We start from the raw sequence: 25695 nt of genomic DNA, 5'->3' as shown, positions 1-25695 counted from the left end.
AATTTGTAAGAACAAACTGTACTTTATTTATTCTGAATATATGCTAGAACCATAGAAAAGTCAAGAGTCCCTTTTCCTGTCTAGGATGTCTGTCTACTTGAGTGTCTGGCAGGCATGTTTTCGGTATTTTAATGGGAGAATTGAACTGTATGTATAGTTATATGGCACACACATTGATTAAATATGACCATTTGGCTTAATCAGGCCTTCTCAACGTGCCTCTTCATCCCAGCACATGTACTAATGGGATTTTTCCAGGAACACTTCTAAGGTCAGGACCATTTGCAAGGTATTTTATTCTCAGTCTTATTATTTTGAGGTAGAAGAAATTAGAAGGGATACGTTATCTTATTTATTAGAAAGAAAATTGAACAATAAGATAGGACATGGAGTAAAACATAAGGAATCATGCAAAAAGCATGGTATTAAACCTGCCAAGGTTAGACATTCTAAAGTTTCTTGTTCAGAGGATTAACAGTATGATTCATATTAATTTGATTATTGTTTATATTTTGAGAGTTTATAATATATCATGCATAGTGCTAGTGAATTTAACTTTATTTTCCCCAGTCAGACCACTGGAATTTCCATGAAACATGATGTAGTCACAGAAATTAGCATACTTCATTACAGCACAGTTTTGGTAGATGGCTGAGCTACTACTATCTATCTCTATAATTCAAATTTGTAGTAAGTCTGCAGTTTATCTGTGTATGGAAATGACTTAATATTTGAATAGGTTTAGAAGGTTGTAAGTGCCAGTTTGTAAATCCACATCTTCTTGCAAACATGATGATGGATATATTTCATTAAGTATGATCTCCACGGGGTTAACATGAGTTACTTTTACCATTGCTCACTTTGGTTGTAAGAATTTTTCGTTCATCTTGGAATGTCAATCCTGACAAATCAGGACTGGTAGTTGGACTAGTTGCTTTGTTCACTTTAAGAGTATAGTATTCCGGGGCAAGAGAATGGCCTAGAGGTAGAGTGCTTGCCTGCTATGCATGAAGCCTGGGTTCTACCCCCTCAGTAGCATATACACAGAAAAAGCTGTAAGTGGTGTTGTTGCTCAAGTGGCAGAACACTAGCCTCGAGGAAACCCCAAGGACAATACGTGGACCCTGAGTTCAAGCTCCAGGACTGGCAAAAAAAAAAAACAAAAACAATGAGTATATTATTCCTGAGTATATTTAGAACTTTTCCATGCTTCATATCCAGTATCTAGTTTCAGATTCTGTCCGGAATGATTGGTAGTACCACTAGTTCTATATTTTTGTATCTATTTATGTATCAATGTATCTATCTACCTATGTATTTACCTATGTACGTATGTACATATGTATATATGCATGCACATATGTATGTATGCATCTGTCTGTCTGCCTATCTATCTATCTATCTATCTATCTATCTATCTATCTATCTATCTATCTATCTATCCATCCATCCATCCATTTAGCTAGCTACAGAGTCTACTATAGCTCAGACTGGCTTGGGAACTTACTGTGCAACTCAGGCTGATCTTGCTCTTGTGATCTTCTTGCCTCAGTTTCCTGGGTGTTGGGATTACAGGCATGCATGTGTCAGCATAACAAGCCAATCTCCATGTTTCTATAATGAGAATAGGACATTCTTCTTTCTTATTTGAATAGTATAATAGCTACGTACTTCAAGTTTATAAGGAAGAGCAGATAGAAAAATCTAAGTTATTATTTTTACCCCAGATGATTTACATTTTAGTACAAAAATGAAAATCTCTAGAGAAGTTTATGGCACACATAGCTTTATTGAAATTGAACAAATGCTATTTTTTTAAATAACCCCTTTGCCAGCACATGTAAAATTTAATTATTTCCTTGTATTTTTACAGGTTGTCTTTTGAGTAAGCAAAAATACGTCTTTTTTTTTCTTACTTAAAACAAGTAGCCAGAATTCAAACCACATAGCTCTGGTACCAAAAAGGCAACAGGTTATGAAAATCACAGTACAATTTTAAGATTCTTTAAGTTAGTCAAGGATATTGAAAACAATGTTCACTTGGGTTGACAATAGAAATCATGTGTCAGTTCACACTAGAATAGCAGTTACATCTATAATGAGCAGAAATGGGAAGTTCAAGGTAATCTGAGCTACACCATTCAGGACACACAATCTCAAGGACACACCATAAATACTGTTGCTGAGTGAGTGGCTGCAATGGCTAAGTCACACTTGGGCACTTAAAGTTACGCAAAAATGAAAAAAATATATATAGTGTGATAACTTGGTTATAAAATAGGCATTTACTTTAAGAAGCTATACTAGCAAAACAACTACACAACACACACGTTAAATCTCAATTTTACATCTAGGAAAGAAACAAAAAATTAATGTGCACACCTACGTAGACAGCAGAATAGAAATCTGTTCTTTTTGATTGGTGTTGTGGCTGCTGTTGTTTTCTGGATAAGTAGAAATAATTTACAACCCACAAAAGGATTTCTCATGTGAAACACTAATTACAGACATTGTAAAGAACATAGCTCTGGAGGCTTGTTTTAAAAATGAGGCAACATTTTCCTGAAAAAGTTTGGTCCTCAATTCACTAACAACTAGTCACGATGTTCAGATGGTAAGCATTTTCAAAGTGTGTGTGTGTGTGTGTGTGTGTGTGTGTGTGTGTGTGTGTGTTAAGCTAAATTTTCATTACAATTATTCAAATCTAAACCAAATCAAAAGATAATCAGCCCTCAAGCACTAGACCCTGCATATCATATTTGATTGATGTGTCATCTGAAAGAACAATGCTGAAGACTATAGATGGAATTTATGCTCATGATTCTGCAACATCTTAATGTTGTGCAGTTTTCTCCATTCCCTATATTAACTTGTCTTTTTGCATGTAGGTGCCAGGAGCCCCACCCGCATGATGCTCCCTCCCCCCTCCCTCAAACCTCTCCTCTGTCAACGTGATAGAAAGACAATTTTACTGTGTATTTACAAGTACAACACGTAGGCAAGAAGGTTCTCAGGGTCTGTAGGGCACATCTATTTCTTGTGGACATCTTCATGCCGTATGATCTTATAGGTGATCCAGTAAAAGATGTTGAAAATGAGGAAGGCCAATGGGAAGGCAGCTCGAGATATTGTGTCAATTCTTTTTGCCCGGTCCACAAACTTCTTCTTGATGGCGTCGGCATCTTTTGGGGGTTGCGGAAGCGGGTTAGCAGGCGTGGCCTTAACAGCTGTTCCGTCTTTCACTTGGAGGCAGTGACCCATTCCATACCCACTGAAATTGAAACGACTTTCACGAGTGCCATCTTCTTCCTGGGCAAACAAAGGCGGGAAACAGATTGGTTGTCAGTTGAATTTGATGGAAGATGTTTAAAATTCTTCCAAGCAAAAAGATAAATCACAGTTAACTGGAGGTGTAGGAAACATTTGGAATGCAGAGTTTGCTTTTAAGTAGAGCTCAAGTTTCCATGAAACAGATATAGTTCACTACATGTTTTGGCTGATAAATTAAGTGTAAGAATAATGGCTTGTGGTCATGTTAGTTAATAAACTACAAGAAACTCCCTATACAATCTTCAGTGGTAACTTCTCACTAGTCCAGTTAAATGAATCCATAGATTTATATAAACTATTTAAAAACTAGTTCTCCAATTTCTAATATATTAAAAACCTGCAGAGGACCATTCATTTTTTGTTCATTCATTCATATAAAAACATTTAGTGAGCCCCTGCTGTATGCCTGGCCTGACTTAGGGTCGCTTAACATTGCGGCCTATGTATAGTCTTGTTCATTCATTGATATTGGCTGAAATAATGATAATGTTTGCTCTAAGATGAACCTCTGTTCCTCCTCTAGCATTCTAGTTTATCTCAGATATAGAGCAGGGACAAAGTGTCTGTGACTTGGTGTGAATATTTTTATGATGAGTAATTTTTTCCTGGTGAGTGCTGATTTGTAATTTTCATTTCTTTGGCCAGTGAAATGTCTTTACAAAGTGTAAACATGTATCATTTTAGCTGATGCCAGTGATATCTTGTATTGATGATTTCTACGTGAATTAGACTTAACAATAAAGAACTGTATTCCTTGACGTAATAAGCAAATAGACTTTGACACAAATCTATGGGATGTACGCATGTAGTTGAGTCAAATAAAGGGTCTGGTGGGTGTGTAGAAATATTGAGGTTGATATAATTTTAATTCTAAATAGCCATCAACTGCAAAATCATCTTTTATAACTAGGTTATTCCCGCCCACAACACTATCCAACTTTTCGCTGCATTCTTTAATGCCTGTGTTTCTCACAGTATGAGGAATCTCAGAATTCATTTTATTTAATCAATTTACCTGTATGTTAGCAGTGCCTTCAGCTACATGTAAAAAGTATACCAAATGTGAGAACATTTAACTTAATAGGAATGGAAGGTCAAAGTACAACCTAAATGGAGTGGGAAGGCCAAATTCTACCATATGCTTTCATTCAGATGAGATTTGTCAAGGTCAACAGATGTTCCCAAGATGGGTAAGGAATGAGAGAAGGTGTTTCAGCTAGTCATACTTCATTGAATACAAGTGGGGAGTAAGAGAATATATGGTTTACAATGAATATAGTAGATTGCGGTATATATGCTCAGGTGGTCCAGTATAACCAATAACCAAGAAAAGAATAGATCAATCACTTAGCTAGATTAGTATCCAGGTACTATTTCCCTGGGTGTGATGTACATTGCAGCCTAGTGATGAATAAAAGAATTCAATGGAGTCCTTGAGAACTTTTTTAAAAAGTATTTATGAATGTATGCGTTTACATAGCTATTTTTTCACTCCTTTCATTTATATTGGATTGTCCTAATGGGCCGATTCAATGTACACTGTCTAATTTAATAAAATGTAATCAAGACTAGTTAGCAATTAATTATTGGTTGTTGACTATGTGACAAGCATTGTGCTAGGCTGGAGGAGATGGTTAATGAAGTTGAACAAGGGGTTTTTATCTGCATAGATCTTTCAGAATGCAGTGGAAGAGACTAACTGAAAAGTATTCAGTTACAAGGAAGCTGGCAAAAATAGGCTTCCTAACATCTGAATATTTGCCTGCACATAACTGTATAAACTCAGTAACTAACACTTAAATTTGACACTGATTCAGTTACTAAATCTAATTTATTTTTCTCCATATGTAAATGATATGTTTTATGGAGGTAAAAATTTCAAATATGTGAAGTTCTAAAAATGTGGAATAAACTTTAATCATTATTTATTAATCATTATGGTATCATTATAACCATCTGAAGACTTTGCACTTAGCCAACAAGGAAGTACACATTAGGAGGAAAGGACTTGCTTTTCACATCAATTATAGACAATCTTGGGCTTTGTTACTACTATAAGTTGCTAATTAAACCTCAGCCAGTCTGTGAGTGATGTAGAAATGGTGCTTATTTAACAAGGACAGATCCACACAGGGAATTTGACCCTTTAGGTATTAGCTATCACTCTGAGGCTTATAAACTATGTTGATCTTAGGCAAACTACTTGTTGTTGCAAGAACTCAGAGTCATGGGGTTGGGAGTTTGGCCTAGTGGTAGAGTGCCTGAAGACCCAGGTTTGTTTCCTTGGTACCACATACATAGAAAGAGCCAGAAGTGGTAGGTAGCTAAAGTGGTAGAGCTGTAGCCTTGAGAAAGCCCAAGGACAGGGCTCAGTCCCTGAGTTCAAGCCCCAGGACTGGTAAAAATATGAAAGAACTCAGAGTCTTAATGCCAAAAAATGTCTAGAGTATCCTAGAGTTGTGGGTCTCAGGTTTTAAAAATATGTATATCGGGGCTGGGAGTTTGGCCTAGTGGTAGAGTGCTTGCCTAGCATACATGAAGACCCAGGTTCGATTCCTAAGTAACACATACATAGCAAAAAGCAGGAAGTGGTGCTGAGGCTCAAGTGGTAGAGCTCTAGCCTTGAGAAAGTCCAAGGACAGTGCTCAAGCCCTGAGCCCAAGCCCAGGACTGGCAAAAAAAAATATGTATATGCCTTCCTTTCCTTCAAGCCCCTTACAGACTAACTGAATCAGACTCTGAGAATGAAAATATAGCATCTATATGCTTGAAAGAAAACCCAGTGATTCTAATGTAAAAGATTTGAAACCAGTGGCCTTCAGTTTTAACGTCTATCTCTAAAATATGCAACATATTCTATACCATTAAGTCTAGAGTTTCTTTTTAAATGAAAATAACTCCTAAAGATATGGTTTCCTTTATTTTCCTAAATTGTATTTTTTTCTTTCATATCTGTAGAACCGCATACCTTGCTATTCTCAGGTCTACAAAACATTTAGAAATTCATGAGTAAACATATCATTCATTGCTTGAGTGAGATAATATTCTTTTAAGTTCCTGATCCCCTAAAGGCATAAAAATGGTAGTTAGCTAGTAGCCCATTTTAGCTCATAAAACAGAATGAATCCTAAATATATGCATCCATGTTTCTTTTCATACTGACTCATTCATTTGATTTCTATAGCCTTCCCCACATACTGTGAATGGACAGCTGAAGAGATTAACACATTCAATTAACTACTGGAGTTAGTATAGAAGGATGCAAGTTGGAATATCATTATTTTGTTCATTGTCATGCAAACTGTGGGTTCTTAGTAAACATTTCCTGAATAATGAACGAAATGGAAATTTGGGGCAGCTTTCCCTATGCTGAAAAATACTTCCTCATTTATTCATAAATATTTCAAATTATGCTTCTGAGCATACTTACAGTTAATTAAATCAATTCTTTAAAATTCTCTACCAAAAGAAATAAATCCATTGTAGGTAGAAATTATCCACTTAATTCTTCCCTTGTAGGAGATATGAGTGTTAGTTTAAAGGTCTTCTTATTTACCAATACAACCCATTTGATGCCTTTTAAATATATATTTTAAATTATCTCCATCAAATGGAATGATTTTGATTCTGAACACAGCAATGGCAACCAATTCGAATATTTTATGTTATACCAAATGACTAATTACCTTTATAGCAGGTTCAAAATTAAATGTTGTGGCTGTATAGCAAGATTCCTAAGGGCAAATGGAGAGGAGTTGGAGCCATGGGTAAAATGAAACTAAAATATAAAACAGTCTTGCAGGTACAGATTAGTTGGGCAACAACCCCAGGAGAGTCAGGTTCTCCTAGTAAGTAAATGATTGTAGGAATGTATTCTGTACTTTTCCTAATTATCGAGGAACCCAGTAAATCATTGTTCCTGGTCCACTCTCCCCAGTCACTAGGCAGTAAATATCTCTAGCTGATCCTGTTTTGTTACAGATTAAATTCCTGCAGAAAATGAATCATCTGATAAATATCACTACTTGCAATTTTTATTTTCCTCTCTGATAGGATCTCTTCAAAGCCTACCTGCTGTGGGAAGTTCTACCATGGCACTATGTCATTCATTCTGAGATTTACTCTCTATTTTTACTTACTTTATTTTTTTACTTACAAAATGGCACCAGTTCTTTTGTTTGGGATAACACTTATCTAGATGTGAAAGTGAACCTAAAATACACAATTGCTTTACAGTAAATTGGTTGTTATAAGAAAATGATCTTAATATAGATAAACAGAAGAAGACATAAGGGATTCCACAAAATTTAAGTAGGAGAAACTTCTATTAACATTTTTACCTAGATTCACTTCTTTTCATTTTTTGTGTGGGGAGGGGGCGGTGGTGTTAGTAGGGTGCAGACATTTGAATTCAGGGCTTCACACTTCTTAGGCTGGTACTCATATTAGAGCCATACTTCCAATACTGTTTTTGGTAGTTATTTTTGAAATAGAATGTCACTTTCCTCTGACATATATCCTGAGCCATACTTTATAGATTAGTTGTTGTAGTTTCAGGCACACACACCAAATCCAGCTTCCCTTTGTGTAGATGGAGTCTTATAGACTTTGCTGTCCTTTTCTGCATATCTTGCCTGATACCATGATCCTACCCCCTCTCATGTAACTTGGGTGGGGAAGGACAAAACTATACAAGTTTACCTTACAAACTTTTCTGCCCATTTCAAATAAACAAGTAAACATCTATATAATATACCAGGTACCAAAGTAGGATACTATAACAATATGAGATTAACCAAAGGGCAACACAAGAGAAGAGAGAAAAACATAATACATAAAGAATAGCAGTCACTTATAATTAAGCTCTTGTTTCCATGTTCTGGAGGTCCATTAACTTGGCCTCATGCTATATGGCCTTATGTATCTAGGGTTTGAGCTAATCCAATGAGGGGAGGGGGTGGGGACAAAAACATAAGAAGGGATATCAATATGCGAGAAGTAATGCACCCTCTATCTGGCAAATATAACTGTAACCCCTCTATACATTGAAATAAAAAATTGTATAAAAAGGAAATGGAGAGACTTGGAAAAATCATATATATATATATATATATGTATATGTATAACTTTTCTGCCCAGGCTGGCCTTAAACCATGATACTCCTGATCTTAAACTTCTACATAGCTATGCTTAGATTCAGCCAATTTCTTTGATCAGACTGAATTTTCTTTATTTTTTGGAACAGGAAATTGTTCAGTTGAAACCAAAAGTGGTAGTGAACTTCAATAAATGTAAGATATGATGAATTCTTTAGCCTTCCTTAAGAAACAGTTAAGTGTAAACACGATAGATTTCCAGTGAAAAAGTCCCCAAGGAAATGATGTGTGGGTAATGCTTAATTGTAAACCTGAGTGCTTGTATCACCTGGATATAGGCAAGAGGGATGGCCACAAGAACTTTTCCTAAATTCTTCAAGCCTCAGTTTCTTTCTTCATATCATAGGGCCTTGCGAATAGATATGAATTAGGAATAGGTACAATTTATTACAGTTATTTATCATACACTTAACACAAGTCAATCTCAAACCAGTCCTGAAAAAAACCCATATTTCCTAAGGCACCAAGGACAAGAAAAGCTTTTCAAAGTTATGTTTATAATGTTACATTATTAAAAATGTTGCATCTACCACTCACATCTGTCTGGAGGCTTACATTTTTTATGAATTTTGTCTCTATTAAACCTCTAATCAAACTTTGTAAAAGTTTGAATAAAGAAAATCAAATATAGCCCTTTGTTATTTAATGATGAGGTGAAATGAATTTAAACTGGCAATGTGTCGTTTGAGATACATTATTAAAGGTATTTTCTATAAGGAAATCATTATATCATTTGTTTTTCAATAGGGATAAAGTCTCATTATGTGTACCAGACTGGTCTTGACTTCATGATTGTCCTTCTTTAACCTTCTGAGTACTGGGATTACAGTCATATATTACCATACAAGGCTCAAGAAAGCCTTCTCTTTAAATGACAAATAATAGTAGTATTTATTTATGGAGTATACTATATGTTTCATTGCTAAATGTTTCAATCAAGGTAATTAATATTTATTATCTCTCACATTTACCATTTTATCAAAAAATTGAAAATTTTAGGAACTTTAAAATATGTAATATAGTATAAATAACTTTAATCATGCTGTGCAGTATGTCTCTAAATCTTATTCTTCCTGTTAAACTGAAATTAGGCATATCTTGAAGAGCTGTGTAGATGAGACACTTGTCTAATAATATGAATTTAAATCAATACACAAGTAGCTTCCAACAATTTATGGAATTGTATCTACTTGGATATGAAGGGAACAAATACAGAATGAAAAAAAGATTTCTAGACCCTTACTCATTTATAGTTAGGATACAGACTAAAATGGTTAGTTAGGTACAAGCAAGTACCACTTCTTAGGGAGAAAAATGATTCAACAAAGGAGAATAAGAATCCAGAGAGTGAAGCAAAACTGAAGAGTCCAAGGGATGAATCCCTAGTCATGCTAACAAAAGCTTAAATTCAGTGATTACAGTGATTGCTGTGCCCTCCTACCACTTCTTTTGAATAGGAACATTTCTAGTAGTCCTATGCATATTTCATATTGTCTGTTGGGTATGTTGGGCAGATCCCTTGTTTCTTTTTAGCTCACAGGATTTTTTGTTTGTCAGTTGTGGGGCTTGAACTCAGGGCCTGGGTGCTATCCCTGAGTCTCTTTATCCTCAAGGCTGGCACTCTACCACTTGAGCCTCAGTGAAACTTCTTGTTTTCTGATGGTTAATTGGAGATAAGAGTCTCATAGGCCAGACTCTGGTGGCTCACACCTGCAATCCTAGCTACTCAGGAGGCTGATCTCAGAACTGTGGTTCAATGCCAGCCCTGGCAGAAAAGTCAGTGAGACTCTTACCTCCAATAAACTACTCAGAAAAAGCCAAAAGGGGCACTGTGGAGCACAAAGAGGCTCCGGGAAAGGTGCTCAGAGGCTAATTTCAATCCCCAAGATGGGCTTAAAAAAAGTTTCATAGACTTTCCTGCCCAGGCTGACTTTGATCCATGATCCTCAGATCGCAGCCTCGGGAATAGCTGAGATTACAGGTGAGAAGCACTGGAGCCCAGCACTCAGGGTTTCAGATTGAACTATCTCCAGAGTACTTAACCCAAAGTACCTCATCTGACTTAATGAGGTCCCACGTTTTGAACCATATTCTAGTTTAATGTATGTAATAAGTTTCACCTATGTAAACCTTTTATAGGAAGGACATTTTTCTTATCCATAAAGGATAATAGTAAGGATTTAAAAAAACAGCTGTCTAGTTTACTGTTCTTTTAAATTTATTTTATTTTATTTTATTTTATTGTAAGGGTGATGTACAGAGGGGTTAGAGATACATTAGGAGGGTAATGAGTCCATTCCTTGTCTACCACTGTCTCCTCCTTCCTCATTTTCTCCCACTTCCTCTTCCTCCATTCCATTTCCCAAGTTGTAAAGTTCATTTCCAACATAATGTCTTATGAGTATCACTGTTGAATTGGTGCGTCCTTTGTCCTTTCTCTCACCATTTTGTTATTCACCTTCCCTTCCCCAAGTCAGATAAATGCACATACAAGACAAAGGGTACCAAAATCAAAGCCAGTGACAGCAAGGGATAAACCAAAGGGAAAATACGAATGAAAAAGGAAATAACTTCACAAAGTACATTATAAAATAAAAACATAAAATCCTTTTTGTTTCAGTTCTTAGAGTTTATTTTTATTTAGCAATATTTTATATGGTCGTAAGTACAAAGCTATTGAGCTATGGTGATCCTCTGCTAGGACTATCCCAGACATATAGTAGTTGTTATAGATGAGGGAAACCATGGAGCCTATGTTTCTTTGGGTAATGCTTGCTTCACTTAATGTAATTTCTTTTGCCAGTCCTTGCTTGAGCTCAGGGCCTGAGGACTGTCCTTGGGCTTTCTCAAGGCTAGAGGTCTACCTCTTGAGTCTCAGAATCACTTCCGGCTTTTTTCTACATATGTGGTACCGAGGAATCGAACCCCAGTCTTCGTGCATGCTGGGCAAGCACTCTACCACTAGGCCAAACTCCCGACCCGCAATTAATATAAATTTTTCCAAGTCTTTCCATTTCCTTACGAATGGGGCAATGTATGTATGTATTTAATCTTCTCTTTGAGAATACAGATGAATGTGTTTTGCATGTGGGAGGGGAATGGATTATTTTGGTGAGTGGGTAGACTGTGGCAGCATGGGTTTGTACATCATGACCTCTAGCACATCTCTCATCCATGTTTGCTTCAGTGTCTTTTCCTTTTTGAGGTATTGAGGATTGGACTAAGTGCCTGGTTCTTGCTAAATAAAACTTTCTCATGCCTGTAATCCTAGAGTAATATATCCCAGGCAGAAAAGTTCATGGGGTCCTATTTGGAAAAAATGCATCCAAAAAAAGTGAAATGGAGATAGCGTTCCTGGTTCGTGTAATAACAAGTTTGAGGACCTGATTTCAAGTTCCTGATGGGGAAAAACAAAGCTCTGCCACTGGAGCCATGCTTACTGTACAAAAGACCCAACATTCTTTTTTCTTTTGTTCTTTCTTTAGGTCAGTTGTAGGGCTTGAACTCAGCCTGTGCCTCTTTGTGCTAAAGGCTAGCTATACCACTTGAGCCACAGCACCGCTTCTGGTTTTTTTGAGTGGTTAATTGGAGATGAGTCTCAAGGGAACTTTTGAGCCCGACTGGCTTCAAAGCATGGTCCTTAGATCTCAGCCTCCTGAGTAGGTAAGATTATAGGCATGAACCACCAGTGCCCAGTTTATTCTTTTTGAGGCACCAAAGTTGTAACTCAGGGCCTACCAGTAGGCCCTCTTGAGCTATGCCCCCATCCAGCAATGAACCTTTGAGACCCTTCGTACTCTCCTGAGAACTGAGTATCTCTGTTCTCTTCAAATCTATGTTGGCTTTTAACTTATGTAACAAAGACAATACAGTTGAACAATACTGTATGATTTCCAGTGCAAATTCAGAAAAGATGATGTAACTTCTGCCTTTGACTAGTGAACTTGTGCTAGGAATCCTGACCCACCATATACAAGGTCCCACCATAATGAGAGGAAGCCAAAACACATGGAAAGATCATATGTAGGAACTCTAATTAGCGTTTCTAGTGTTAGAGTTCTCCTAAACAAGTTTATACATGACTAACTCTGTTGTCAGGTAATATCCATTAGACACTGAGTCTTTCCAGAAGAGACCGTAGACAGCATGCACAGAGACAAATCATCCCTGCTCTACCTTCCTAGCATAAAGTAAATTAAGATATATTACAAATATTTAGGATTATTTATATTCCTGTGCGAATGCTGGCCTTTTAGTTTTAAAAGTAGAAATAAAAAGCTGTTAATTTAAACACAGTTCTGGTTCTCCATGGATTCTATTTTACTTCAGTTAATTCATTTATAACTACTTGGTGCCACCCAGTGTGCTTACTTCTATATATCCTTTAGAAGGACTAAGTCAAAGTACAGCAAAATGAGTACTCGGAAATTGATATCTTTGGGGGCGGGGGTGTTGTTAAGAGGAAAGGGGTAGAAGAATATACAGGGAAATGAGCAGAATGTAGGCAAGAATGCATAGTATGTATATATCACAGAACTGAGAAAAATAAGGGAACAGAGTGTGAGGGGGTAATGATGTTGAGGGATGACAAGGTCATAATGCATTGTATATATAAACTGCTTTGTTATGTGGCAAAAATATAACCTAAACATTAAGAAAAGTGAGGAAAGGGGTGGGGTGATAGGGGTGGGCAAGAATGATAAAAGAGGTGACATTGATCAAGAGGCACTATATTCATAAACTTCTCTATTGAATGGCAACTTCTGTCTATAACTACCTAAAATTATATATACATATATCTATATATACATCTCTCTATATAATAGTGTTGATGAGAGCTGCTCTGTAAGCCATGCTAAATAATTTTGGCAGCAGTGTGTTCTGAAATGAGCTTCTTGTACCTTCTCTTGGTTATCTGAGATAGAGCATCATTGCCTAAGGTTTCAATATGTACCCTGCTATAGGAATCATATTTCTGAAGAACAACACTGTAATGGAACTTGATGTTGATGGGGGCCATGGCTCCTGTGTGAAAAACAAACATCTTGACTTTCCTTCAGTAATAATGCAGCAGCGGGAGGCCAATGTCACACCTTATGACATTCTCAGGGGCACAATTTCAGAGATTCTCACTTATTCATCAGGCAATCTCTTTCCTGTTCTAAGAGCCAAACAAAAAGAGTTCTTTCTTTCAAACAAATATCTGAACAAAATGAATGTGACAAATTACTAGGTAACATCCTTGATATTAGATTCAGAACTAAGAATCTAATAAATGTTCTCTAACTTCTTCATAAATCCTTATGGTCTGGTGGATTTTTTTTTACTTTATAGGAGGATCTTCTGGTACCTAGTAAACATAAGGTCACTTAGTCTCTGATTTTACCCATAAAAACTGATTTATATTCAATTTTTTCTATGAAAACCACATGAAGAGTCATAACTATAAAACTCGAGTGCAAAGCCAGGCACTAGTGGCTCCTGCCTATAATCCTAGCTACTCATGAGGCTCGGATCTGAGGACTGCGGTCCAAAGCTCCCCTGAGCAAGAAACACTGTGAGACTCTTATGTGCAATTAACCACCAGAAAACTGGAAGTGGAGCTGTGCCTCAAAGTGGTAGAGCACTAGCTTTGAGCTGAAGTGCTTTTAGGTGTCTCTTATGCCCAGGCCCAGAGTTCAAGCCCCATGACCAACAGAAACAACAATAACAACAAAAAGAAACAAATAAAGAAAAAACCCAACTCCAGTGCAAACTAATCTAATTTTTAAGGAAATGTAACTGTAACCTCTCTATACATTTCTTCTATAATAAAAAAGAAAGTGAGAAATGTATGTGAATTAATGCACCTTCTATCTGGCAAATATCATGTAACCCTTTTATTAATTACAATAAAAATATATAAAAAAAGAAAGTGAGAAAAAAAGAAAATGAATAAATACAAGTATTGGAAAAGACGTAGATGGGAAAAGATTACAGAATGATTTTAAAAGATAAGACTCGATAATTATTAGGTAGTTATTTACATTTATCAGTGAGGGATAAAGCAGTATATAGTCATATAGGTAGGAGAGGTAATGTCCACTTTTGCTTATTTTATTCAATAATGAAACTGGCAGGATGAGAAAGAAAAGCTACAATTCACTGAAAGTTTTTCTCAGGGCTAGAGCTCTACCACTTGAGCCCCAGCATCACTTCTGGCTTTTATATGTATGTGGTACCAAGGAATCGAACCCAGGTCTTCATGCTTTCTAGACAAGCACTCTACCACTAGGCCACACTCACAGCCTAACACTGAAAGCTTTTCTGCATGCAGTTCTTCGCATTGCAGGGACCATGAATGGTCATGCCAAATCCATTTATCAATCTAGTCTATTTATTAGATTTCAGCAGTAATTTTGAACAAAGAAACTCCTGTTGTTGGAAAGCACTAGCATAATGATACATATTAATCCTTTTTTATTAAAGAATTTATTAACAATGATTTTACATCATATTTCAAATTACGTGTTTAACAAACAAGTATTCAATAAGGAAATCTCTATATACAATCGTTGGCATTTAGATTTTAGAACATAATTAAAGTTAGGGTAAGGGTTGGTATGTCATAGATACATATTAATCTATGTAATAAAACATTATGTCTATAGAGTCATAAATTTTTATGTCTATGTAGTTGCGTTTATATTTCCAATACCATGTCCATAGCATTGGGTATGCAAATATTGAGTCCTCACTCTTGTACTGTTTGGATCTAATAGCCACATATTAAGGAAACAATGAGCCTTTTGTTCCTTTGGTCTTGGCTTGTCTCACTCAACATGATTTGCTCTAGATTCATCCACTTCCCTGCGAATGCCATTATTTTATCTTGTCTAGTATCTACAGGGAACTCAAGAAACTAATCCCCCCCCAAACCCAACAAACCAATCACTAAATGGGCAAGGGAACTAAAGAGAGACTTATCAAAAGAAGAGGTTAAAATGGCAGAAAAGCATATGAGAAAATGCCCGTTATCCATGGTCATAAAGGAAATGCAAATAAAAACAACCCTAAGATACCACCTTACCCCAACAAGAATGGCCAAGATTTTGAACTCAGACAATGTCAGATGCTGGCGAGCTTGTGGAGAAAAAGGAACCCTACTGCACTGCTGGTGGGATTGTAAACCAGTTCAGCCACTCTGGAAAGCAGTGTGGGGGTTTCTTAAAGAACTGAAAATTGACCTTCCCTATGATCCCACCATACCACTCCTGGGCATCTACCCTGAACATCATAACCCAAGATATGATAAGGACACCTGCTCAGCTATGTTCATCTCTGCACTATTCACAATAGCCAAGCTATAATGCGTGTTCTTAAACTACAAATGCCTAGGTTTATTGGTAAAGTGGCCGAGATAACTAAATAGGGTACTTCTTTGTGGTATAATCAGACATTCAGGAACTGATATTGCCATGACATAAAAGTAGCAGGAATGTGGAAAGGGGATTGAGAGGAGCTAAGATTTCTAGCTATCAAAATAAACCATTTTATCTTTCAGTAGTAGATTGTCCTTTAGCTCAATGTTGCTTAAATATATAGCATTATTGACAATGGTGTCCAGATAATTGTTGTCAGAATATGTTTTACATTTGGAATATTTTGCTCCATCCCTGGCTTCTATACATATTAGATGCAAGTTGTGCCTTTTTTCCCTAATTGTGACAATCAAAACTGTGTATATGTGCAAGATAAGGTCTAGAAGAGCAAAATAATTCCCTGAGGACCTGTGTTTAGCTTGTCATCTGTGGACACATGGAAAGACTATTTTCTCCATCCCTTTTTGCACCTGTGTAAGTCTATGCAATATATCAAGCATCTGGAATCAAATCAATTTAAGGGACAATGGAGAATCGAGTCACTCTGCTACCTCCAAGATTACATGATCTAAGCCACCTGATCATGGCTTGTCAAAATCATTCCCATCAGAATTATTGCAATAATGTTCTTATAAAAGATCTGTCTAGTTTCTAAATTCAAAATAGATATTATTGTGAATAAGAACACCCCAGAAGGCTAAGGACCATATTAGAACATTATTGCAATAGTGAGTCAAGTCAAGGTCTTCAGTGGCTCTCACTTCACAGCTTCTTGTAATGCTTCCTTTACCTACCAGACCCCAAGTTCTGCTAATTTCCCTCTAACCCAAGTCAGCAGACATTTTCTGCAACTTAGTTGTTTTGTAATTAGTAAATAGACAGGTGCAGTGTAAATTTTTTAGATCTCCTACACTGTGTAATCTCTGCAATCCACATCCTTTAACATATAATTAGAAGCAAATTTTCCATAGTAAAATATATATTTCACTCTATTTCAGAATATAACTTATCTGTAGGAGCATATTTTTTACTGCTTAATTATTATTAATTTAGCTTTCTGCTTAAAAAATCTATATACCAAAAATATTTTCACTTCTAATGTCTACTGTTGTCTTAGAGACAGCAGCTGAGAAATCTATAACATAGTTGTGATGTTTTAATTCCTCAAGAGAGTAGTTATACCTTACATACGGAAATTCCTTCCTGGTAGCACTGTCAATTTTGTTCTAGCTTACAGTTGTTCAAGACACTGTAAATTCAAAGAAGCATGAAGGTGAACATCTTCCATCTGGACTAGGAGCTATTTAATTATTAACATCATTTCCCATCTGTTCTGGGTGATAAGTGAACATCGAGAATGGACAGGACAGGTAATCAGGGAGTTAACCTACTGCTAAACTCAATAGCAATAGCATCAATAGGAAAAGTAATAACAGCATCAGTGACAAATCACACAGTCATTGGCTTGCATTGTAACTTGGATAATTCTGATGGCCCAATTCTCTGGGCTATTATCACTCCCATTCTTTCTCATGTGTGTTGTGTATGTGGATAATTTATATAAACACATAAGCATACATTTATGCATGTATAGATATAAATTTCATACCCAATGAGTATCAAAATGTTTTCTGTATGGGATCATCTATTGTTTAATTTGCACTGCCAATTCTTTAGCACCTGTCTAAGACTGGGAAGATGTATCCTCTTGATTGTTTTTGGGTTATGATTTTTCTGGAAGCTGAATTTAGATTTTGAAGATGGAAAGTAAGCAGAGGCCACTATTGTTTGGAGTCAGTGACATGAGGGGGAGTTTTTGAGGCTGCTTTAGCCTCATTATTATTAGTAGTAACTGTATTATCACTGTATTAGTGTATGATTACTATATTATTATGATATTATTAAATTATTATAATATTGTATACAGTAGTATAACAGATATTTGTGAATACCCACTTGTGTGACTAAATATAGTAGCTTTTCAATGTTATCTTATGAACATCTGCTTTTTTACATCCAGAACTTGAAGGTTAAAGTCTCATCCTTTCATACTTGATTTTTAGAACTTCATTCTCTTGCTCACCCCTACATTCATATGAACTATAATTACTATATTGAACTCCTTGTTTTGGTATAATTCTAGTGTCTCTGTTTGTTTGACTAAACCTAGAGAGACCGAAATATTCTGGTACTTCAGACATTTAATTATAAAGCATATTATTTTAATAGTATAGTATAGTATAGTTTTATTCAACTCAGTTTCACTGAGCACCATATTGTACCAAGCATTGGAAAGAAATAAGGATAGAGAAGAAAAGGTTTTTACATGAAGTCAGGACAGGTTTGGGATAGTGAAACTAGAACATATAAACCAGTCCTTCACAGTTAGGGTCAGTTTTAATCCTCAAAGGCCATTTTGTAATATCTGGAGATAACTTTTGCTGTCACAGTGAAGCCAACATTTTATACTGGCATTAGTAGCCTGGTAGAAGCCAAGATACTTGCTAATCATCTTGCAGTGAATAGTATAACCCCAACCACAGAGTATGGATTACCTAGCTCAAAATAATAGTGCTGAGTCTGGGGAAACTTATATGCAAAAATGTTTATGATATAATGTGATATTTGCTGTAGTAAATGAATGCACTTGCCACTAGATGCTATGGCAGAGGTAATGCTATGCTAAAGTAATTAAAGGAAAGTTAGATTCTTCTTTTTTATAGCATTCTTCTTTTAATAGCATTGAAAAATTCACTACCACCAGAAGAGCTATGAGAATACTATAGATATGTTACATAGAAGCACACACATTATGTAAAAACAGCTTCATTTTATATGAATCTGCTTTTAAGTGCAGCCACAGAGCAGATCAAATGTACCATTTGGGCAGGAGTAGCTGTCTTATAATCATTCTACATTAAAATCCAAGGGAAGATTTGTTGCAAACCACAGAAACTTACTAATGTTACTTTAACTAAATGGAAGAATGTATTTAATGAATCACTTTAAGAAAAGTATTATTATAAATTAATCTCTTAAGTCTCTAGGATCCGGAACCAATGTCCGTTAAAGGTGAGAAGAGAGTTCTGGAGCTAGGATTTCTTGTTTCAAATCTTGGTTCTGCCATTATTCATTGTGGGTTCTGGGCAAGTCACTGAATCACCTATGTGCCTTGTCTCTTTCACAGTAAAGTGGAGACAATGGCATCTTCTTTATAAGATTTTTGAGAGGAATCAGTGAAACTATGGACTTGAAGGGCTTATAGTAGCAGTTGGTATATAGTATGTGTTCAATACGTGATAGTTTCATATTGATATTGATAATAGTATAAACTAATAAGCAAGTCATTAGGTAAGATTATTCTACATCTCTCAGGGCTATTATTCCTGACTATTTATGCTTTTATTCTACAATCTTCATTTATTCATGTTCCAATTAGGACACATCAGTCTCTATCCCATGGAAACTGTTCAAATCAAGGTCTTACTATCATCTATCTGAAAATATTAGGACTTCTTCATTCAAAATCCAGGAAGAGAATATCTTATTGATATTCCAGTTTTATATTATTGTCCATAAATCATTGGATATGAAAAGTGACATGAGATACAAAAAAGTTATATTGGGGTCAGGGTAAAAAGTAAAATATTGCTTCCTGGGAAGTAAATATTTCTGAAAGATCACCATATAAGAATCAGTAAAAGTAACATGAAAGATTGGTCTTGAAGAGATAAGCTTAGATTGATTATATGAAATCTGTTTTCTAAAGAATGAAGTTTTTATGAATTCAGATTCACATTTTTTCTATGGCTTCAAAGTAGCTAATCAGAAATAATTGGTTGGCATTATGAGAAGATGGAATCCAACTCAATGTGAAGATGATCCTTTAACAATCTTTGACTGAATATGGAGCATTCATGAATATGGAAGTTTGTGAATTACTTATTGCTAGAGGTAGTCAAGTGTTATTCTTCGGTTTCATAGCATAGAGGCTCCAAGCAATAACATCAGCCTTCCAAATAAACGCTTCATTCAATTTCTCCTTGAGGGAGCTCAGAGGGAAGGGAGTCAATGCTTTTGGCAAAGTTTGGTGAGCTCTTGGTTCCTGCAGGTAGCTCAATAGTCTAAAAAAAAAACTGAGAAGTGATCGATAAGATCAGATCTATATTTTTTTCTTGTCCTTGATGCTTTTCTACTAAGTTCATCCTGCAATCACCCAGATGTGGCCTGGAGAAGTGTTTAGGCACTTTTGAGCAGAGGAGCAGTAAGGCATATCTGGAATGGGGAGACATCTGTGGGCTATTGCTTCATTGCTTTTCACAGCTGCAAAACAAACATGTTTCTCTTGGTGAAAAAACCCCATAAACCTACTTTCTCTGGCCAACCTTATTTCCTTCAGCATTTGCGCAATCCTGTTAAGCTAGGGTTTTCTTTAATGAATATGGACTGTAGGTTCTGTTTTAAAATTAGCAGTTACTGAAGCAGGTGAACACTAAACCATCAGGAGGCATTTTCTTATTGCTTCTCCCAAGGACATTCACTCAAAGCAGCAGAGTGAGGCAGAAACACATTTTTTTCTGGTTAACATTTAGTTGTGCAGATCATTTGTGCCTTTGCTGTCTTCTACCTTCTTTATTCATCACCACTACAACTATAACTCTTGTAAGAACCTCTTGAAAAAAAATGGAAAAAAATGGATGAATTTTTTTGAGAGAGTAAATGTTTCATTATTTTGGTTACCAGATTTAAGAATTTAGACAGAAAAATCTGTCTTTAGGCCCAGAAGGAAGAGACTGGTTGCAGTAAACACAGAAGGCGGAGATTGATCACATGTGAAATGAAATGAGAACCAATATCTTTTGGTCTAATTTTTTTTTGACAGTCCTGGGCTTGAGCTCAGGGCCTGAGCACTGTTCCTTGAACTTTCTCAAGGCTAGAGCTCTACCACTTGAGCTTCAGCACCATTTCCAGCTTTTTTCTATGTATGTGGTACTGAGGAATCGAACCCGGGTCTTCATGCATGCTAGGCAAGCACTCTACCACTAGGCCAAACTCCAAGACTGGTCTAATTTTTGACCAACTGAGTTTCTAGTTAACCATGAAAGTATAGATAATATAATTTTGCAAGTTACTTCCCTTTCCTTTCAGAAACGTCAATGCAATAACTATAATCAGTGGCAAAACAGAAAAGGTTGTATGATTATACAAACACATATTTTTCCTAGAAAATTGACTTATATCTCCCAAGCTGTGTGCCTTACATTAAAACAAATGTGCCAGATTGTGATTGATAGAACTTGACACAGGAGGTGCAGTTAACAGAATAATGAGCATCACACTGGGTCATGAGCATCACAGTCCTTATGTATGAGGGGTGTGGATGTGAATTGTTTACACAAGCATGGACAAGGGGCATAGGGAGGTTTTGTGAGGTGCAATGGCCAGAACAAGGGACATTTCCTGTCCATATCATCATTGAAACCAAAGAATGATCCTTGCTATTTATTGGTGTTGTGACTGCTTCTTAAGGGTTTCTGACAAAGTTATTCCAGAGAAACTCTGGTGAATTTGTTTACATGACCTCATCCATCTTGAAAGTACTGGCTTTCACAATGTCTCTTTTACGAAAAATACTTCATAATCACATGTATGTTTGGAATCTAAGGTAACCAAACTCACAGAAGCAAATAATAGAATGATATATATATATATATATATATATATATATATATATATCAGAGGCTGGTGAGAGGGGAATTGGAAAAGACATGTTGATCAAGGAGCATAGAGTTTTAGTTACACCAAATGAATAAATTGTGGGCTTCTGATTACAGCAATGTACTGACTATATTGTATACTTGAAATTTTCTACCACTAAAAGAAACAAAATGGTAACTATGTATGATGAATATGTTAATTAGTGTGATTATGGTGCTTATACCATAATGTGCATACAGATCATCAAGTTATACTCCATAAATATAGTTTTCTCAATTGCTCCTTAAATATAAAGTTGAAGAAAAACATAATGAGAACAATATAATGATGGATACAAACCACCCATATAACCCTTTTCTTTGTAAGCCAAAATTTCCCATTATTAGACAGAATATATACACATATCCACATTCCCTCTACATTGATATATCTAACAGAAACATTAAACAAGTTACAATTTTGTCCAATTAAATGCACTCCAATGTTTCATATTCTTTGTCTACTTTTTATTTCTTTATTGAGCTTACTATGAAACCAGTGAGCGGGCTTCATGACTTCTAGGTCAACCACAGTCTATAATTTGAAAAGTATTACATTAAATGATTATAATTGATTTCATTTTTTTAGTATTAATTCTGTAAATATTTACTGAGCATCTACCATATGATAAGAATGTTCTAGCCATGGGAAAATCTTAGAGAGGCTTTCAAATACCTAGCCAGTATCCTGATAAGTGATAAGTTAAATGTTCTGCTTGCTTAAACTTATGGCAACTGTCACTTGTCATACTTGAGAAGGCACTGCAATTTCCCAAGAAGGACCCACCTATTGTATGCCAGGCTTTATACATGGTAGACAAGCACTCTACCACTAGGCCAAACTCCCAGCCCCCAAAGCTTTTACTTTTATCTTCAGTTCATTGTGTGGGAAACTCTCCAGGTTTAATTTATGTAAAAGTCTATTAATAATGTGGGATGAAGGCGTTTTCTGGTGAGTCCTAACTGCCAACCTCAGAAGTGCAGTTTTCATTATCTACTTAATTATTTAATCTCTAGTTAGAAGAAAAAAATAATTTACAGTTAACATTCTAACCAAAAGTAACTTTCCAAAAATGGCTTCCTCCTTGAGAACAGACCCACCTAAGAGCGGGAAGCACTTTTCCTTTCTAGGAATTGTTGAAGCTCCATAACAACTATGTTCTTACAGTTTCCTATGCCACATTCAAACATTTTATACTCATGTTTTCTCTTAATGACCTGTAAAGCTGTATTTACAGACTTAAGACTCTTCTTATCTTCAGCCCCCCTTTTCTAATGCATACTTCTTTGTGTAAAGAAATCATTTAAAAAATACTCGCTGAACAAATGAATTCTGGGGTGGTCTAGTAGCTCATTGTGAAACCTAAGAAGACAGGGCACATTTCATTAGACTTACTCTTTTAAAAAAATATTGTTGGTCGGGCGTTTGTCTAAGGTACCCTTAGTAATCAGATGGGGACTACCTCCAGCTTTACTTCAGTGTTTCATCCCCAAATGAGCTCGTTACAAACAAGAATAATACTGATAAAAGATAAATTACTACTGTTCCTAGGCCAACCCATATTTCATTACTGTCTTATTGGGGATCCGACCTCCCTCTCATTTATAAATATCCAGTTTTAATAAGTGGTAGTCAGTGGTACGGTACTCAGCAGACACTACATTGAAATAGAATATACAACTTGTGGTTAGGGACAGGGGGTAAAAACTGGGAGAGAATGGATGAAAGAGTGACATTGTGGGGCCGGGAGTTTGGCCTAGTGGTTAAAGTGCTTGCCTAGCATGCATGAAGACCCGGGTTCGATTCCTCTGTACCACATACATAGAAAAAAAAGCTGGAAGTGGTGCTGAGGCTCAAGTGGTAGAGCTCTAGCCTTGAGAAAGTCCAAGGACAGTGCTCAGGCCCTGAGCTCAAGCCCAGGACTGACTGGCAAAAAAAAAAAAAGAAAAAAAGAAAGAGTGACATTGTCCAAAAAGACATACTCATTACTTAGAAAACAGTAACCTCTCTGTACATCACCTTTATAACACTATAAAAATTTTATAATAATTTAAACACCTAAAAAGTCCAGTTGTTTACATAACTATAGCACAAGTTACCGTAAGGCTTCTTATACCAATAAGATATAGATAGTAAAATATGGCTCAAGATATCCACAATCATAGCTTTTATACGATAATAGTAAGGCTAAGGCACAGGCTTTGTTTCAGAAATATAGAGCACTCTACTTGTATTTTGAAATTTGTCAAGTTGGAAAACCCAGTAACACAGTAAGTGTTGCTCAAATCTGGGAGATTCATACTTGATCTCCAAGTGGTAACAATGATGGGTATTTAGTCACCAGTCCACAGTTCTCATGGTATCAGGTTTCACTGTGACAACTGAGGCTGAAGCCCATGGGAATCCTTAGAACCTGATCTAGAACCTACCTAGAGGGGCAAGGAAGCTAAGAAATTTATCTTGAGCTCTTGACTGTATTGGCAGAGAAATATTCTTTAAGTATTAAGTTTTCTTCATTTCCAACTATGCTTGCAAAATTTCAGTATGCCGTCAAGATCCTGGTGTGATCCCCTTCCTTTCTTCAAGCACTAAAGCCGATATGGGATGGGAGTTTGGCTTGTGGTTGAGTGCTTTCCTAGTATGCAGAAAGACCTGGGTTCGATTCTTTGGTGCCACATACATAGAAGAAGCTGGAAGTGGTGCTGTGGCTCAAGTGGTAGAGCTCTAGCCTTGAGAAAGCCCAAGGACAGTGTCCAGGCCCTGAGTTCAAGCTCCAGGACTGGCAATATATATGTATATATATAACATAATATATCAAATATATCACTATATATGAAATATAATATCATATTAGATAATGTATGTCCCTGAACAATGAGCATTCCAAAGTTAGCATTCATTGATCTTTATGGATGGTTCATAGTAGAGCTATCATCTATCTATCTATCTATCTATCTATCTATCTATCTATCTATCTATCTATCTATTTATCATTCTATCTATCTATCTATCCATCTATCTGTGTGTATGAAATTTATACCAAGCATCTGACTAAATAAATGAGATAATCTTGAGATAAGATTAGGGGAAGATAAAGAGAACATTTTTAAGAGTAGGAAATGGAAAAATATGATTGAGGGGGAAGGCAGGTAATAGAGAAAATAGGGTTATTTGAAAGTAGCCTGAAATGAAGTTGGATTGAAAGTAGACACTAAAATGACAGGCATTTCATTTGCAAGGCTGATACTGCAAATTCCTTGGCAGTTTTCAAAAAGAATTCCACATTGTAAGTCCTAAAATCTTAGTGTGTCATAATACCTAACAAAATGGAACATGCTTTGAAGAAGACATCTTACAAACACTAATAGCCTCTATGTCCCTGACAAGCACCTGCTCTGTATCTTGTAATATGAGGAATTACAAAACACTATGACAGTTATTTATTCTGCATGGCTTTTGAATTCCTAATGCATGCAGGCCTGTTAATGCATTATCTAAATTCCTCAACCTTTAAGATAAAAAAAAAGGCAAATAGGGCTTTCGCCTCCCTAGGGAAGTAGTTACAAGCTCTTCAACACTATGCTTCCGAAGGAGGACGTTGTTACCTTAATTAATGATCTACGGAATCATCTTTAAACACTGTGTAAACGTGTAGAAAATGAAAGAATGGTAAGTGATAAAAGACACACCATTATATGATCTATTTTTGAGAATGTTCCCTGGACTGCAGAGAAAAATGTATAGTGTTTTGCCGTTGGGTGGAAAACTCTGTGGATGTCTGCTAAGCCCAGCTGGGCTATGGTGTCTTTTAACTCAGAGGTTTTGTTATATCTTTTGCTTGGCTGATCTGTCCTTTGGTGAGAGTGGCATATTGAAATCTCCCACTATGACTGTATTTGAGTCTATCTTGTCCTGTAGCTCTATGAATGTTCACTTGATGTTCTTAGGTGCTTCCATGTTGGGAGAGTAAATGTTTATATCTGTATTATTCTGGCTATGAATTGACCCCTTGATTAATATGCAGTGGTCATCTTTATCTTTTTTTTGCCAGTCCTGGGCCTTGAACTCAGGGCCTTCCTTTTCTCTTTTGT

The 25695-nt window shown here is 36.2% G+C and overlaps 1 protein-coding gene across 2 annotated transcripts in view; it reads right to left on the bottom strand.

Annotated features, from left to right (window-relative positions):
• Nucleotides 1-1780: 1780 nt before the first annotated feature.
• Glra2 (glycine receptor alpha 2) overlaps nt 1781-25695 on the bottom strand; it is a 118256-nt gene continuing 94341 nt past the window's right edge. For both annotated transcript variants that reach the window (XM_090326664.1, XM_090326665.1), the window contains exon 9: nt 1781-3309. In XM_090326664.1, coding sequence (XP_090182790.1) covers nt 3031-3309 — 279 coding nt within the window. In that variant the 3' untranslated portion in view covers nt 1781-3030. The remainder of the gene's footprint in view (nt 3310-25695) is intronic.

This window comes from Megascapheus bottae, chromosome X (assembly GCF_031878675.1).
Source record: "Megascapheus bottae isolate mThoBot1 chromosome X, mThoBot2.hap1, whole genome shotgun sequence".
NCBI classification, from domain to species: Eukaryota; Metazoa; Chordata; class Mammalia; order Rodentia; family Geomyidae; genus Megascapheus; species Megascapheus bottae.
This window is presented reverse-complemented; position numbering and strand designations above follow the sequence as displayed.